General features: G+C 42.3%; 1 protein-coding gene across 1 annotated transcript in view; it reads right to left on the bottom strand.

Moving 5' to 3' along the window:
• The window catches only part of TNKS2 (tankyrase 2), a gene marked incomplete in the record, with an annotated part of 1,900,381 nt that overhangs the window by 1,801,882 nt on the left and 82,739 nt on the right, over nt 1-15,760 (bottom strand). Inside the window, 1 exon segment of the mRNA XM_044056654.1 lies at nt 14,614-14,838. Within this exon segment, the coding sequence (XP_043912589.1) occupies nt 14,614-14,838 (225 nt within the window).

Below are 15,760 nucleotides of genomic sequence, written 5' to 3'. Positions count from 1 at the left end.
AGGCATCTGACACAATCCCCCACTCAGGTACAGTTGACAAACTTAAGAGGTTAGGTACAAACCCTTACATAACCTGGTGGGATAGCCAGCTGGCTCAGAGAGAGAACCCAGGAAGTTGGAACTGGGGAGTCCACCTCTACAAAGAGGGCAGCCACAAGCGCAGTCTCTCGGGGATCGGTGTTGGGACCGCTTCTTTTTGGCATAAACTTTTCTGAAGTCAAGGCTAATGTCAATGGCATCTGGATGACTAAATTCGCAGATGACTGCATATTAGGAGCAGTCATTCAATCATCCACCAACACAAATGTTCTCCAGGAAAGGCCGACACGGGCAAACAACTGGTGCCAAAAGCATGGACAAAGGAAATGCCAAGAAGTGCATAACAGTATCCTTCAGGAAGTCATCCACTCCTCATAACTATCATACTGACAACACACCCCTAAGAGGTGACCCAGTAGTCAGGGACTTGGGGACACACACACAGATAGTAATCTTTCCTTTGACTATCAAGTGTCTACAGTAGTGAGGAAATCATTCCATGTTGTGCAACTTATAAGCAAAGGTATGGCGTCTAGGTCCAAGGAAGTCATTGTTCCACTGTATTTGTAATTCATCAGACCTATCACTGGGTAGAATGCCTGCTTTGGTATGTACATAACCAGGCATATCCAACAATCTAATGTCCACAGAGAGTCCTCACTAAAAGAATACAGGGCGTAAGTAACATGTCCTATGCAGACCTCCTCAAGGCCCTATCCCTTATTCAGTCTCCTACAGGCTGTTATGGGGAGATCTATGCCTGGCATACAAGGCATCATCAGACCCCACTCTGATGGATGTCCTGCATATCCGCAAAACAGCACCAGGAGTTACCCATTCTAAAGATTAAAACAATGCCTGTGATATAAACAGGTCCTGCTGGAGAGAGAGGTATGTAACCCAGAAACTATCCCTTCTGTGGAACAGGCTCCCCATTTCTGTGAAGCACAGTTCCTCTCCAATTCAAGTTTAACTTGGACGACTGGATGGGGGAAAAGGAAGTTCATCCCTGGTTTGGCACCTATGTCTCTATCAAACACAGTCAACCTGTAAATGGTTAATTTCCCAAGCTCCTGCTTGTAAATGTTTCACCTCCCAACCCCCTGCTTACACTTATCAAGGGTACCAGAACTTGTCAGAGATTTGGGATGCATGGCTATCTAGGCTTAAAAAGGCCCTTGTGATGGTTAGTAAATACCAATGAACCTATAGAGAACTGTTTTTCCAATACCAGTTCTAGATCTACTAGATCAAAAATGTTCATACAATCATTCAAGAGATAGAGTGTAGATTTTACTTTTCTTAATAGTAAAAGACTCTTGCATGGCAGCTTCTGATGTTAACATATCCTACATCCATCTTCACACTTCAATAAAGGAATTTCAAATAAAATGCCTCATGTTTCAGAAAGGCCAACATCACTTTTAGTTTTCATCTCTGCCATATGGGCTCTCCATAAGGACCCGCCCCCAAAGTATTTACCAAGTGTTTAGCTCTAATATTTGTATACTCACAAAGAAAAAAACAATTTTTCCAAAGATAGAAAACTGATTGAAAAATGCAGACAGAGATGCAGAGATACTGATACTACAACACAAATTAAATCCTTTCATTCTCAAGAAATAAAAGACAAAGGCAAACTCCAAAAAGTCCTCCATGACCCCATCAGACAGGCTTTTCTTGCAGCAGTCACAAATACAGCACTGTTGAAGTGTTTTTCTTGCCATAGAAAGAGAAGCTGATTCAAATATTCCAGACAGAATTTTCTAAAGATAAGTCATTGTCACAGCAAGACTGTTTATTGTTGACTTTCCTGGTATATAGGACTTCTTGCATTTTACAAAACTTTAAGTAAGATTACACAAAGACATCACCACCCCAAAATCAAGTCTGCAAATCCAAGAGACATGACAACGTCCATTCCAAAACACATGAAGAATTCGCACAGTGGATGGATAAGACAAACATGTTCATAGAAATGGCCTTAACTTCTTCCAGCAGGTCAAACTCTAAAGAAGAGTTAAACATTACACTTGGAAAGCCCATTTTATTAACCTATCCATACGGGAAAATAGTCTTAGAAAAATAAATTCACATCGACCTTAAGAAAATTAAAGCAGTTTACACCTACAAGGACAGTTCTCAACCAGGAAACCATCAGATATAAATAACATTACAGTAATTCAATATGCAAGGACCATATCATTGTTGGATAGGAGTTTTAAAACAACTTTTAACAGTTCATTTTACAAGTTTAGGTGAGTCAGCAGATTCTTTTAACAGGATAGCATTTTGACTCTAACAATTCCTTTCCTAATAAAAGACTAAATATCTTAAAAAAACACACTAAGAAAAATGAACAATCCTCCAAAAGTGGAAGAAATCTTTAATTTTGGACTGCTTCACAATGTCTGGACTACTTTACACTGCCTAACACGAAGCCTGCCTCACCTAACAAACCACTTATTTAATTCAAACATACTTTTTCACAGAAGTGCTCATATCTACAGGCTTAAATGTTACAGAAAAAATGTTGAGTTCTCTGAACAAAAAACTGAAATGAACAAGTCATCTAGGACTCAAGGCTATAAATAATCCATTTCAAGTTACAAGATAAGGAATTTTACATGAACAGTTTTCCCACTACTAGTGATTCAAGCTAAAAGAATTTGGTCTCATTTCAGTAATAAGCATGCCAATGAAAAAGAATCACATCTGTTTAAAAAAAAAAAAAAAAAAAGGGGGAATGAGATGTTCTATTCTGGGTCGTGAGAAATGCCGCATGCTAAAACATTCACTTCAAACCAAGTGTAGCCCATGAGGATACAGCTACATGAGGAGAGTGAAACAGCATTTAAAATTTAAATTCCTAAGTTTTTATCTCCATTCTTCTATCAATCAGACAGCACGCAGACCATAAATAGCAAACTAAAGCAGCACATAATCATAAACTTGAAATATTTTATTAAAGTATTAACCAAGTAAAATCCGTTTACATGTACTGCTGATTGCTAAACAGCATTTTTCGCCCAGTTAGCAAAATGTTCTCGGCCTCTGCTTTAATAAACCAATAAAATTCTATTTTCTTGTGCTCATGCTGTTGAAGGAAACCAGTAAACATCAGTGACAGTAACATCAGCACAGGGAAGGGGTGAGGTGTATGCATAGACTAATGGGCACACTACAGTACATGCATGGAGACAATCATTAAAGCCTATGAACGCTCCTCATTTTATCCATGAGACTATCACCAAGGGACAGACAATTTTTAAGACCATTGTTTAATAAAAAAAAGTTTACAAAGTCTTTTCATTATTATACTGATAGTCATCAAAACATGTCACAAGTAAGGAATGACAGGACAACAAGGCTTTGTGGTGACTAAGCCTCCAGATGCTGCAATTAACCTACGATACACACCAAAACACTAAGGTCACTAATTATATCAGCTCTGTTAGTTCAATGACCAAATAAACATGGCTTTGTTTAGAATGATCCAAGTGAGACCATGCAATTCTCATTCCCACACACTGCTTTATCATCAGTCTGACAACATACTAACAATTAACCAAATGGACACAAGTTACGGACAGAATCATGCCAGTTGATTGTTCACATAGGAGGCACAGATGTATCAAATCTCGGAAGACTCCCTGATCAAGTTTCCATTTCTGAGGTTCTGCCCTGGAGCTGTACAGCTCATCTGCCACACAATTTTGCTCTGACAAAACGTAGGGAGCCTGTAAAGTGAGACTGTGCTATGAAGCTATATCCCAAGCTAAAATGGCTAATCTGCAAAGGGGGTAAGACCTGGTTCCTCATTGCTTGTTGATGTACTACAGGACTGCGGCATTGTCTGCAACCACTTGAAGAGGTTCCGGGAACCAAAGAGGGTTCAGAGTTGAGTGCCTTGATCAGGGCAAGCATTTATGTGCTTGCATCTGTCCTTCTTATCCCAGACCCCCTTTACTTTTATACCTCCTGAAACTGCTCCCCAAGCAAAGTCAAAAGCATCTGTGGTTACGGACTGCATTGGGGAAGGGAGGGAGAAGAGGAGACTTGGATTTAAAGATACCTGTTGTTCACATCCAAACTATTTCTATTCTGACAAACCCCAGCACTGGGATTTGAAAAAAACAAAACAAAAGGGTGTTGTTGCCGGGACCAAAGGCACTGCAGATACCACTGTATCTCTCATGTAAAGCTTTGCCAGCAGTATCAGGAGACTCAGATGCCATGAGACCTGAAATTCTGAAGTATTCCCTCAAAGTGACCAAAGTCTGACTGGAAAACCTTAGAATCCATCCATCCATAAAACCCTTTTCTCATTTGTTGCACATGCAGGTGAAGTGTCACTTCAACAGTGACAATGCAGAGCCAAGGTTTACACCGCAGGGTGGCTAGCAATGCCACAGCATTGTTCCACACCATTCACTTGCAGTACCTTCACACTTATGACCAATTTAGAGTGCCCAATCTACCTAATGCAGGTCTTTGGAATGTAGGGGGAAACTAACACAGGGAGGACATACAGACTCCACACAAAAGGCACCCCATCCGAGAATCAAAGCAGGGAACCTCTCGCTGTGAGGTGACAACACTATCCGCTGCGCCACTGTGCCACATTAAGAAAAACATTAGAAACAGACCTAAATAATGATCCATTTATTCCTGTGGAAGAAAAGTTCCTTGAACTGAGGTGCAATTCACATCGTAGGAACACAACCCTATGTGATGGAGTCAAGAAAGACTTCTGAATTCCAGCTTGTGTAAGAACTCTGTCACAAGACAGAGAGATTCCTGACACTATGAAAGATTATGCAATAAGCAAGTTGTCTCAATATGGAAAAAAAAGTGGATACTCTGTAGCCTGCAATTAGCTCTAACTGGAGCTACACACTTTGTGAACACACTCAGTGCAGTGGATAGTCCAAAGGATAAGGCAGAGAACTGATGTGATCCAGAAGCACAAAACTTTAAGAAATTACTTGGACTATCCTTGATTTTAGGAGGTTTGAGAGTTTTTTGGAACCCCCTTGCCATTGCTTTTAAAAATCAATTTGGCTGAATTTTGTTAAGACTGTATTTCCAAATCTGGATGAGGAGGTATAAAAAACCCATTGAACACTATGGAAAAAGAGGGCTAAAAAAGTCTTAGAGATTCCCAGATCAGGTTGCTCCTCTCATCACACTTTTGGCCACTGCTGCCACAGGTGATCAAAAAGCTAAACTTCTAACCAAGGGAGAATTTAAAAATCTAATTTTTATCATCATCTGGGAGGTTCATAGGTAGGTACTAGGCTATTAGCCCTAGGGCCTATATAAGACTAGCCAAATATGTACCCTGGCTTTCGCCACCCAAGAAAATTATTTTCCTGTGCCCCTGTCAAGCAGAACCACAGAAGTGATCCCCGGGGTGAATTTCCTATTACCCATCCAATCATCAAGACTTTTCTTGAAGAGTGCTAATGAGGAGCTCTGTTTGACATAGATAGGTAGTCTGTTCCAGAGTATGGGAAGTCTCTGGGACAGGAATCTATCCCTCCAGCATGTTCTGTTTATTGTGGTGACAAGGTTTAGGTCCCTAGAGTGTGTAGCTCGGAGGGATTGGGATTTCTTTAAGTGGAGCATGTCCAACAGCTCTGGGTTTGACATAGCTTTGTATGTTAGGCAGAGATCGCCTCTGAGTAGGAGATATGCGATGGAATAAAGCTGGAGTTTTTTTGAGACGGTCTGCATAAGGCATCTGTTTGAGGCCAGTAATCCTCTTTGTGAGGTATTTTTGCGGCCTTTCCAGTTGTTGTAGATGTCTTGTGAGGTACATACCAAAAGGGGCGTTGTACTCTATAATGGGTCTAATGAGTGATGTGTAGAGGGGAACAATGACCTCTTTTTCTGGATGAGAAACCTTTTGTGATGAGGTATGCCACGTAGAAGGATTTCCTGACCACTTTGGCGATGTGATTATCAACGGAGAGACTACTGTCCATCTGTGTCCCAAGGTCTCTTATCGCACTTTCAGTGTTAAGTAGACTACCTGTGGTATCATGTGGTAGTTCATGGGTACAGAATTTTTACCAAAGGGGATGACAATGCACTTTTTGGCATTGAGCTTGAGACCATGTCTTTGACACCAGGCATCTGTCTCAGTGAGGCCCTTTTGTAGGATGTCCACATCGTTAGGAGTTTCAATTATGGCTCCTAGTTTGCAGTCATCTGCGAATTTAGTTAGCCAAAGACCTTCTGTGTTAGCCTGTACTTCAGAGAAGTAGATACCAAACACGAGAGGACCCAGGACTGAACCCTGTGGTACTCCACTTGTCACTGGTCTGAAGTCTGATTTGGAGTCTGCTACTTTCACAGTGTGGGTTCTTTCAGTAAACCAGTTGGCAACCCATCTTGTGACATAGGAATTTATACCTAGTTTAGTGAGTTTATCTATAATTCCAGCGTGGGGGATGGTGTTGAACGCCTTGGCGAGATCTAGATAGGCTGTGTGAACCACCTTACCCTCATCCACGGCCTTAGTGACTACTTCAAAGAAGTCTATCAGGTTTAGGAGACATGATCTGCCTTTTACAAACCCAAACTGTGTGGGGTCCAGGGTTTGGAGATCTCCAATGTCTTTGTTTATGAGTTCCATGATGATACGTTCCATGGCCTTGCAGACGAGGCTTGTCAGGCTAATGGGGCGGTAGTTCCCAGGGTCTGTTCAGAGAATGCTGCCATGAAAACCTCCTCAAACACAGTACCAGTGCCCATAGCACTGGAAGAAGTATCAGAGTCATACACACACACTGCAAACAATGAGTAGTGATCTCAAGATCAGAAAAAATAAGCTATTAAAAGTAGATTTTTCCTTACAAGAAGAAACTGCAGATAACACTTTCCTCATACTTTCACAATTTGCTAAAACAACCTTAAGAATATCAGCCTGACAAAGTTGCAAAAGTACACACCTTTTCCCAACAATTATCAATAATTTTCTTCATCTTTATCAGAAAGAGTAGGATTAGAATTAACTAAGAGCTTAGGAGCAGTTCAATCAACTGAATCTAAAGCTTCTGGGTCAGGTTTGGGAATAGGGTATAAAAATGTAAGACTGAGAAACTTTATACATACTACCGGCCTTTTTAGGGGCAGGTGGCCAATTGTCAGGAAAAAGTACAGTTTTGTACCTACCATAAATGTAGATGTTCGAAGATCCACATTGCTGCAGTCCTTACACTTGGATAGTCTGCTGTCCCCGGTCGGCCCGAATACCAAAGTATAAGGCTGACGTCGGTCAAGGCGCTTAAGACTGACATCAGGACGTCAGGATACAAATGCGCATGACTGACGTCATATCCTCAGTCTTTTCTTGCCCCAGATGTCAGAAGGCCCTAAAAAGAAAGGCTAGAACCAAAAGACAGCAAAAAACAACTAACCACCCCTGCACTAAACATATTTACAATATTTACAATATATACACAACCCAAACCACACAACCGCCTCTAACTACAGAGGGGAAGGAGGGAGGTATTGGACTGCAGCAATGTGGATCTTCGAACATCTACATTTATGGTAGGTACAAAACTGTACTATGTTCTTCATCTCACATTGCTGCAGTCCTTACACTTGGGTAGAATCCCAAAGCAGAGGTAAGGGAGGATGGCAAAACTAGAAAGCATTAGGAGCTGCCAAAATGCCCTGTAAAATTGCAGTGGCAAAACCAGCCCTAGATTTAGAGTAAAGTGGAAGGTGGTAATGCTTAGAGAAAGTATGCACTGAACTCCAAGTAGCTGCTTCCAAAATATCCTTAGTAGCCACCCCCCTTAAAAAAGCTGTAGAGGTGGCAGTAGCCCTACTGGAATGAGGCCTAATCCCTGCTGGAATCTCCTTACCATGATGGGAATAACAGAAAGCAATACAAAAACCAATCCACTTAGAAATAGTTTGTTTTGAAACAGGTTTGCCCTGAGAACTCAAAGCAAAAGAAACAAATAACTGCTGAGACTGCCTGAATCCTTTAGTTCAGCTCAAATAATATCGCAACTGCCTGTGTATATCCAAAGTGTGCAAAATCTTTTCCCCTTTATTTTGGGGGTTTGCATAAAAAGTAGGCAAATGAATAGTTTGGTTTAAAGCCACACTAGAAACCACTTTAGGCATAAAGGAAGGATTAGTACGCAAAGATACCCTATCCTTATGGAAAATTAAGAAAGGCTCAATAGCCATAAGGGCCTGTAATTCAGAAACCCTTCTCGCAGAGGTAATGGCCAACAAAAAAGCAGTCTTCCATGATAAATATTTCAACTCGGCAGTAGCTGCAGGCTCAAAAGGTTGTAGAGTGAGTTTCTCCAACACAAAATTGAGATCCCAAGCAGGAGTAGGAGCTCTACGTGGGGGTCTTATATTCTTTGCCCCTCTAAGGAATTGCTTAAACAAAGGATGAGAAAACAAAGGTGGGTCACAGTCATAGTGAGCAGAAATTGCTGCAGCATGAACCTTAATAGAGGAGAAGGACAAACCTTTGTCCAGTAACTCAGTAAGGTATTGAAGAGCCACACTTAAATTAGGCTTAGAAACATCAAAGTCCTTTGCTGTACTCCAAAATAAAAATCTCCTCCATTTATCCGTACACTTTTCTTGTACTAGGCCTTCTGGCCTCCAAAATAACATTCAAAACTTGTTGTGGAAGCTGAGACCCTCCAGGGTGTAAAACAGAATATGCCAGGCTGTCAGATGAAGAGAGTGAAGTTTGACATTGAGTAAATGACTGTTCTCCTGAGACAGCAGGTGAGGAATTGAAGGCAAAGGCCATGGAGGCTCCCGTACCAGACTTCTCAGTAATGGGTACCAGTGCTGTCGAGGCCAATCTGGAGCTATTAAAATCATGTTTGGCTTGTCCTGTCTGACCTTCATGAGTACCTTTGGGAGGAGAGGCAGAGGTGGAAAGGCATACACGTGAAGATTGCTCCAATTGAATGAGAGAGCATCCACTTTCCAGGCTGTGGGATGAAACCTTTTTGTGCAAAACTTTGGCAGCTGGTAGTTTAGTGGAGAAGCGAACAGATCTATGTCTGTTCCCCATAACACTGTCAATTTCTGAAATACACGAGGATCCAATTTCCACTCGTGGGGATCCACATCTGCTAAGGAGTTCTGTGCTCCTGGCAGAAACCTTGCCTGAAGAGTTAGCTGTAAACTGAGAGCAGTCTCCCACAAAATCATTGCTTGTCTGCATAGAGGATAAGAATGCGTTCCCCCTTGCTTGTTGATGTACCACATGACAGTTGTGTTGTCTGTTAGAACCAACACCTGTCCTGGGAGAAGTAAATCCTTGAAAGCTATTAATGCAAATTGGACTGCTAACATCTCCTTCAAGTTGATATGTAGATGTTGAAGTCTGGCAGGCCACGTGTCTTGTACCCATTTTCCATTTAGATGAGCTCCCCAAGCTTTGTCTGAGGCATCTGTCGTTAGAATCTGACTCGCCTCTGGCCGGGTCACAGAGAGTCCCTTGTTTAGGTGACATTCCTGAGCCCACCACAAAAATTCCTTTTGAATGCAAGGTATTATCTGAATGACAGTGTCCATATCTTGGCAGTGCTGTGTCCATACATTTTTGAGATACCACTGTAGCTTCCTCATATGCAGTTTGGCATTGGGAAGTACCAGAATACAAGATGCCATGAACCCCAAGGCTTGAAGGACTGTCCTTGCAGTCAGCCTGGACTGACGAGACAATTGATGGAAGTAAAGAGAAAGATTCTTTTGTTTGTCCAGGGTCAAAAAGGCCATCTGGGATGCTGTATTCAGTCTCACACCCAGAAAGCACATGTCCTGATAGGGTACTAGACTGGACTTTATTTCGTTCACAGAATACCCCAGGCATCTTAATACTGCTATCACATACTGTAAATGCTGAAGAAGTTCGTCCTTTCCTTGGGCCAGAATCAGGCAATCGTCCAAATAAGGATAGATTTGTATTCCCCTTAGCCTGAAGAAAGCTATCACTGGAGCCAGAACCTTCGTGAACACTCTGGGCGCAGTAGATAAGCCAAAGGGCAATGCAGAGAACTGATAATGAGAAGTCCCAGCCCGAAAACGCAGGTACTTCCTACAACTGAGCCTGATAGGAACATGAAGGTAAGCCTCCTTGAGATCCAGAGTCACCATCCAATGATCTTTGCCCAGCAGAGGTAAAAGCTGTTGCAACGTCAGCATTTTGAACTTGGGAATGTCCAGATATGTGTTGAGGATAGATAAATCCAAAATTGGTCTCCACGTGTCCCCTTTCTTTGGTACTAGGAACAGGCGAGAATAAAATCCTAGGCCCACTTCTGGCAGAGGTACTGGTTGTATGGCCCTTATTTGAAGTAGCAGAGAGATTTGTTTGTGAGCCTCTAGTCTTTGCTGAGGAGGAACGTCCGGCATGCCTTTGAATGGAGGCAAGGTATGGAAATAAAACCTGTAACCTTGGTGAATGATATCCAATACCCATTTGTCCTGGGTAATCAAATTCCAATTTTCCTTGAAGAGTGCCAACCTTCCTCCCAAAGGTGCTGCCAGGCAAGAAGGATCTGGCAGCTGAAAAGGTAGGTCATTGGGCCTGTTTCCGAAAGGACTGGCCCCTGCCCTCACCCGAAGATAGTGCAGGTGAACTCCCTGTTCTAGGTCTGAAAGAACTCTGAGCTCTGCCCCTACCACGTCTAGATCTACCCCTAGACTGGGAATCATAAGAGGGATACGTCCACCCCTTAGCAGGCCAATTCCTACTAAACTTTGGAGGCTGAACTTGCAAAAAATCTTTAACAGCCTGCATAGACTTAGCCTTGTCTTCCATTTTCTTCAAGACTGACTCCACAGGTGAACCAAACAACACATCAGACTGTAAAGGAGCATCCAAAATCCTTGTCTTAACATGGTCAGATAAATTCTGATCCCTAAGCCAGGCGTGCCTGCGAAGAACTGAACCAGTGGCAGCCACCCTAGACGAGGCCTGTACAGCATCAAAACCACATTGTAAAGAATGCTTACCCACCTGTTCAGAGACATGCACCAAATCTTGTAATTCTTTACATTCAATGCCTTCTGCCAGAGCATCCACCTTAGACTTCAATTGAGAAAGCAGATAGTTTTGATATTTCAACATATGAAACTGGCAATTCAAAGCCCTCATAGCTAAGGTAGAAGAAGTATAGACTTTCTTACCCCCACCTATCCAAAGCTCTGGCCTCTTCATCTGGAGGAACCGGATTTTTCACAACAGAGGCCTTGACACCCTTAGGTCCCTGACTAACAGTTTCTGGGTCCGCCCTAGGACTCTTATAAAGATATTTATGAGCCTCAGGCACCCTGTAATACCTATCCGGTTTAACAGGAGCAGGAGGCAGAGAATCAGGATTAAGTGAAGCCTCTGCAAACACATCTTCCACAACATCCAGAACAGGGGGTATAGCCAAGGGCCTATGCTGGGGTAAAAGCAAAAATTCCCTAAGCCTTTTCCTGGAATCAGAGAAGTCCTGACCTTCCCACTTAAAATGTTCCCTCATGGAATGAAGAGTCTCTGAAAAAGAAAAATCCTCTGGAGGAGAAGCAGAAGGAGTCGAATCATCTGCATCAGAATCAGAATAAGGAGAGTACTCCTGCAAGTCTTCAGCCGAAGACTCTGAAACATCTGAAGCCTGCTCAAAACTCCCCAACTCTGGCTCCACCCTAGGCCTCTTATCAGGAGGGGGCAAAGAACCTCTAATCAGAGTAATCAAATCTTCTGCCATTTTAAGCATATGCTTCTTGGGTACAGACCCTGCTGAACTAGGAGTGACACCAACCGAAGCTAAACCTGGCCTGCCTCTGGGAGAAGGCTTGGAAACAGGAGGAGAGGGCCTAACCACCCTAGGAAGGGAGGGGAGAACAGTAACCTGAGAGGCCCCTTCAGCCTGACCTGCCTCCTGAGAGGCCACATCCTGCAAAATCAGAGTCTCCCCCTGGGACTCCAGAGAAGCCTCCGTCGGAACCACCGGTTCCACTGACGCCTCTAAAGAACCGGCGTCCGGAATGGACGACTCATCTTGCCTGGGTTTAACTGCTTTGTCTTTGCGCTTCTTCGAAGAAGCGGGCGCCGGAGAATCCGACGGCATATTATAATTGCACCGCTTCCCGAAGACCAGCCTAGCACAATCCAACCTTCGCTTAATAGTACGCTTATTGAACCTAGCACAAAAGCGGCACCCAACAACGTCGTGCTCAGGCCCCAAACAAGGAATACACAAAGAATGATAGTCCCTATGCGGTATCTGTTTCCCACAAGAAATACAGTTATTCACTTTTTCTGACATCCGGTAAAACACTGAGGCAAGAAAAACAAAATATTCTAACGGGGTACTTGGCCAACTTTGATTCGGTCTGAAACTCCGAACTCGAAAAATTTCAGAACGCCGAACGGCACTTGCAACGCTGCTTCTGCATCGGACCATGCGGCAAAAAAGACTGACGATATGACGTCGGTCATGCGCATTTGTACCCTGACGTCCTGATGTCAGTCTTAAGCGCCTTGACCGACGTCAGCCTTATACTTTGGTATTCGGGCCGACCGAGGACAGCGGACTACCCAAGTGTAAGGACTGCAGCAATGTGAGATGAAGAACATCTAAAGGCAGTAACATACAACCCCTAAAGCAGACAGGACAGGAAGTGTGATTGTAGGTTCTGAAAAATCCTTGCCTAACTAATAGTATTTTCTGAGCCTGAGAAACCCATGGCGTTCTCCCACTGAAAACACTGGCACATTATAGCAATAGTCAGAAAAAAAAACACTGGGAGAATCAGATACTGAGCTATCCTCAGACTCCGAATTAGAAATCCAAGAGGGGGACCTGTACCGATCCCTGCATCTTCCTGTTCCTATTCAGAGCTCTTCAGAAAAAGAGGAATCCCTCTTACTTTTACCAGAAATTACTTTACAAGACGCAATAGCCTGAATTAAACCCTGAGCCAGACACAGTAAACTAATCCTACCAAAGAAATTTGGGGAGGAGATAAATGTTTGGCTCTCCGTTTCATTTTGAAAGGAAAAACAGGGCATCATGTTACTAATGGCAACAGCTGCTTCCCCAGGGATGGGCACAGCTTTTCCACATAAGAAGGAAACCTTCTACACAGTGACTACCAATTACTTTAGATAGGCACACCTATATCACAAGATCCTACTACCAAACTACTAGGCATTACCATTGACAACAACCTTAACTTCGATACCCATAGAAGTATCACATTGAAAACTATTGACGAAAAATAGTCTCTCTTTACAGAATCAAACCTTTCCTCACTCCAGAATCTAGAACTACAGCCCACTCCCACCTTATCTCACCCCTTCCCTATGCCTCTCCCATATTTACTAACTTATCAAAAAAGAATATCTTGAAATTAGAAAACTCCTACCACAACATAGCCAGATTTGCCACAGGCAACCCTTACAGAACCCACCACTGTACTAATTTAAAACTAGGCTGGCTTGAATTTCAAACAGCAACTAAAACTTAATCAACTAGGCATAGCCCAACAAATTCTTTATCAATCTAACAAATCACCTATACTATCTACTCTTATTCACCCCTACCATAACCTAAAGTCCCTAAGATCTGCACACAAACATCTTGTAAATATTGACAAAGCAAACAACAGGGCCGGAGATTCCCTTTTCTCTAACACTGTTGGTTGGTAAAGATTGGAACTTGCTTCCCTCTGAACTTTCTACTATTCCCTCAAAACCTCTCTACCTTAAAACACAATGGCCCTGCCCCTGTACTAATCCTGACTAACTTTATTTTCTTGACCCCTGACTAAACCCCTCATCTTTAGAACCCAAAATCTATTCATTTTTTTGCATCCACTGATTTACATCTCCTTCTAATTATCTATTAAAAAAAAAAAAAAAAAAAAAAAAAAAATTAGTACATATATAACTGCCATCTTCCTACTTTCTTGTATCCTTTCTCTCTGTACATTATGATAGTATTCTCCATTGTATATCACGTTAATTTTTGTCGTTGTTTTCTCTAACTACTGTATGTTTATATGTTACCACTATGCCACAATTTATAATGTTTGAATCTATCTTGTTACTTTATGTATTTAGCAAGATTTTCTATTATTTTTCACTTTAATGTTCAAGTTTGGAGCTCATCTCCCCGGGCCTCCACTGAAAATGGACATATATCCAAGCTGGACTAGCTCGGTCAACAAATGTAAAATAAATAAATAAATAAATAAAAAATTGGACCCAAAGTAAATGATTTTCAGTTGAAAAAAATGAGATCAGTCATATATCACTAAGCCAAATTACACTGTTGTGGTAGCTGCAGGAACAAATCAATAAAATGACCATGCAATTAAGTGATAGAGAAAAAAAATACAAACTAGTAAAAACAAATGCATTTCTGAGTTACCCGAATTATGTAAACATGTTCAACATGCCATTTTCTATGACCAAATTCCACCATTTAAGTTGGGAAAATATAACACATTCAAAAACGCCACAAAGGAGTAAACAGCAACTTTTGAAGACAATGTACCCCCCAACCATCTTACCTATGCAGACGTCAATCTTCCCCTTAATAGCAGCTTCATGAAGGGGGGTGTAATTCCAATTATCCCGGGCATTTGGGTCAGCACCATGTCTTAGCAAGAGACTAACAACCTCCGCATGGCCAAATGAACAAGCATTGTGCAAAGGAATGAGGCCTCCATCATCCCTTGCATGAACATTTGCTCCACTCTGTAGAAGATGTTCGACTACATCCTTTCGTCCAAAACCTGCAAGAACAAAAACAGAGCACTCAGTGAGAGAAAATACAATTTCTAGCTTGTTCAAAAACTGTAAACTAGCTAGAAATAAATGACGCTTTCTGTATGCACAAATCCACTGTGCAGTCTATTCAGAATCTAGCACAGACATGGGTAGCCACACAACTGAGTTTTAAATGATTTTATTATCACGACTGAAAACAATTTCACAGTACTCACTGTCATGCTTCAATGTGGTCACAGTACTGCATGAGGAAAGTACAGTTGTGTACCTACCATAAATGTAGATGTTAGAGTGTATTCACTGTTGCAGTCATTACACTTGGGTTATCCTGCTGGCAGGCTACCTGCAGTCAGCCTGAATTCCAAAGTCCTGGTCCGGCGTTGGTTGCTGTCGCCTCTTCCCTGACGTCAGTGCGCCAGGGGTATATAAGATGCAGTCAACGCCATTTTCTAGAGTTTTTCTTGCCCCAGATGTCAGGCGCCCCCAAGAAGGTAGGCAATACATATTGCTTATAAAAACATACAGTACAATAAAACCAATACCTTACTCTACAAGCAAATACACCACATAGGTTGTATAGGATAGAGAAGTATAGATAAGTTCCAGCAAAGCAAGGGGGATGGAGGGTGGGTAACCTGGACTGCAACAGTGAATAAACTCGAACATCTACATTTATGGTAGGTACACAACTGTACTATGTTCATCGTGTTTCACTGTTGCAGTCATTACACTTGGGTTGAATCCCAAAGCTGATACACGGCGGCTGGGTCTAAATAGGATTAGGAGTGGCTATGAGGCCCTGCAGAACTGCAGTGGCAAAGCCTGCTCTGGATTTAGAATAAAGAGGTAAGTGATAATGCTTGGTAAAGGTGTGTACTGAACTCCAAGTTGCAGCCTCCAAAATATCCTTGGTTGGTACTCCTCTGA

Source organism: Protopterus annectens, chromosome 14.part0, assembly GCF_019279795.1.
Source record: "Protopterus annectens isolate FY-2018-M chromosome 14.part0, PAN1.0, whole genome shotgun sequence".
In the NCBI taxonomy this organism is placed as follows: Eukaryota; Metazoa; Chordata; order Ceratodontiformes; family Protopteridae; genus Protopterus; species Protopterus annectens.
This window is presented reverse-complemented; position numbering and strand designations above follow the sequence as displayed.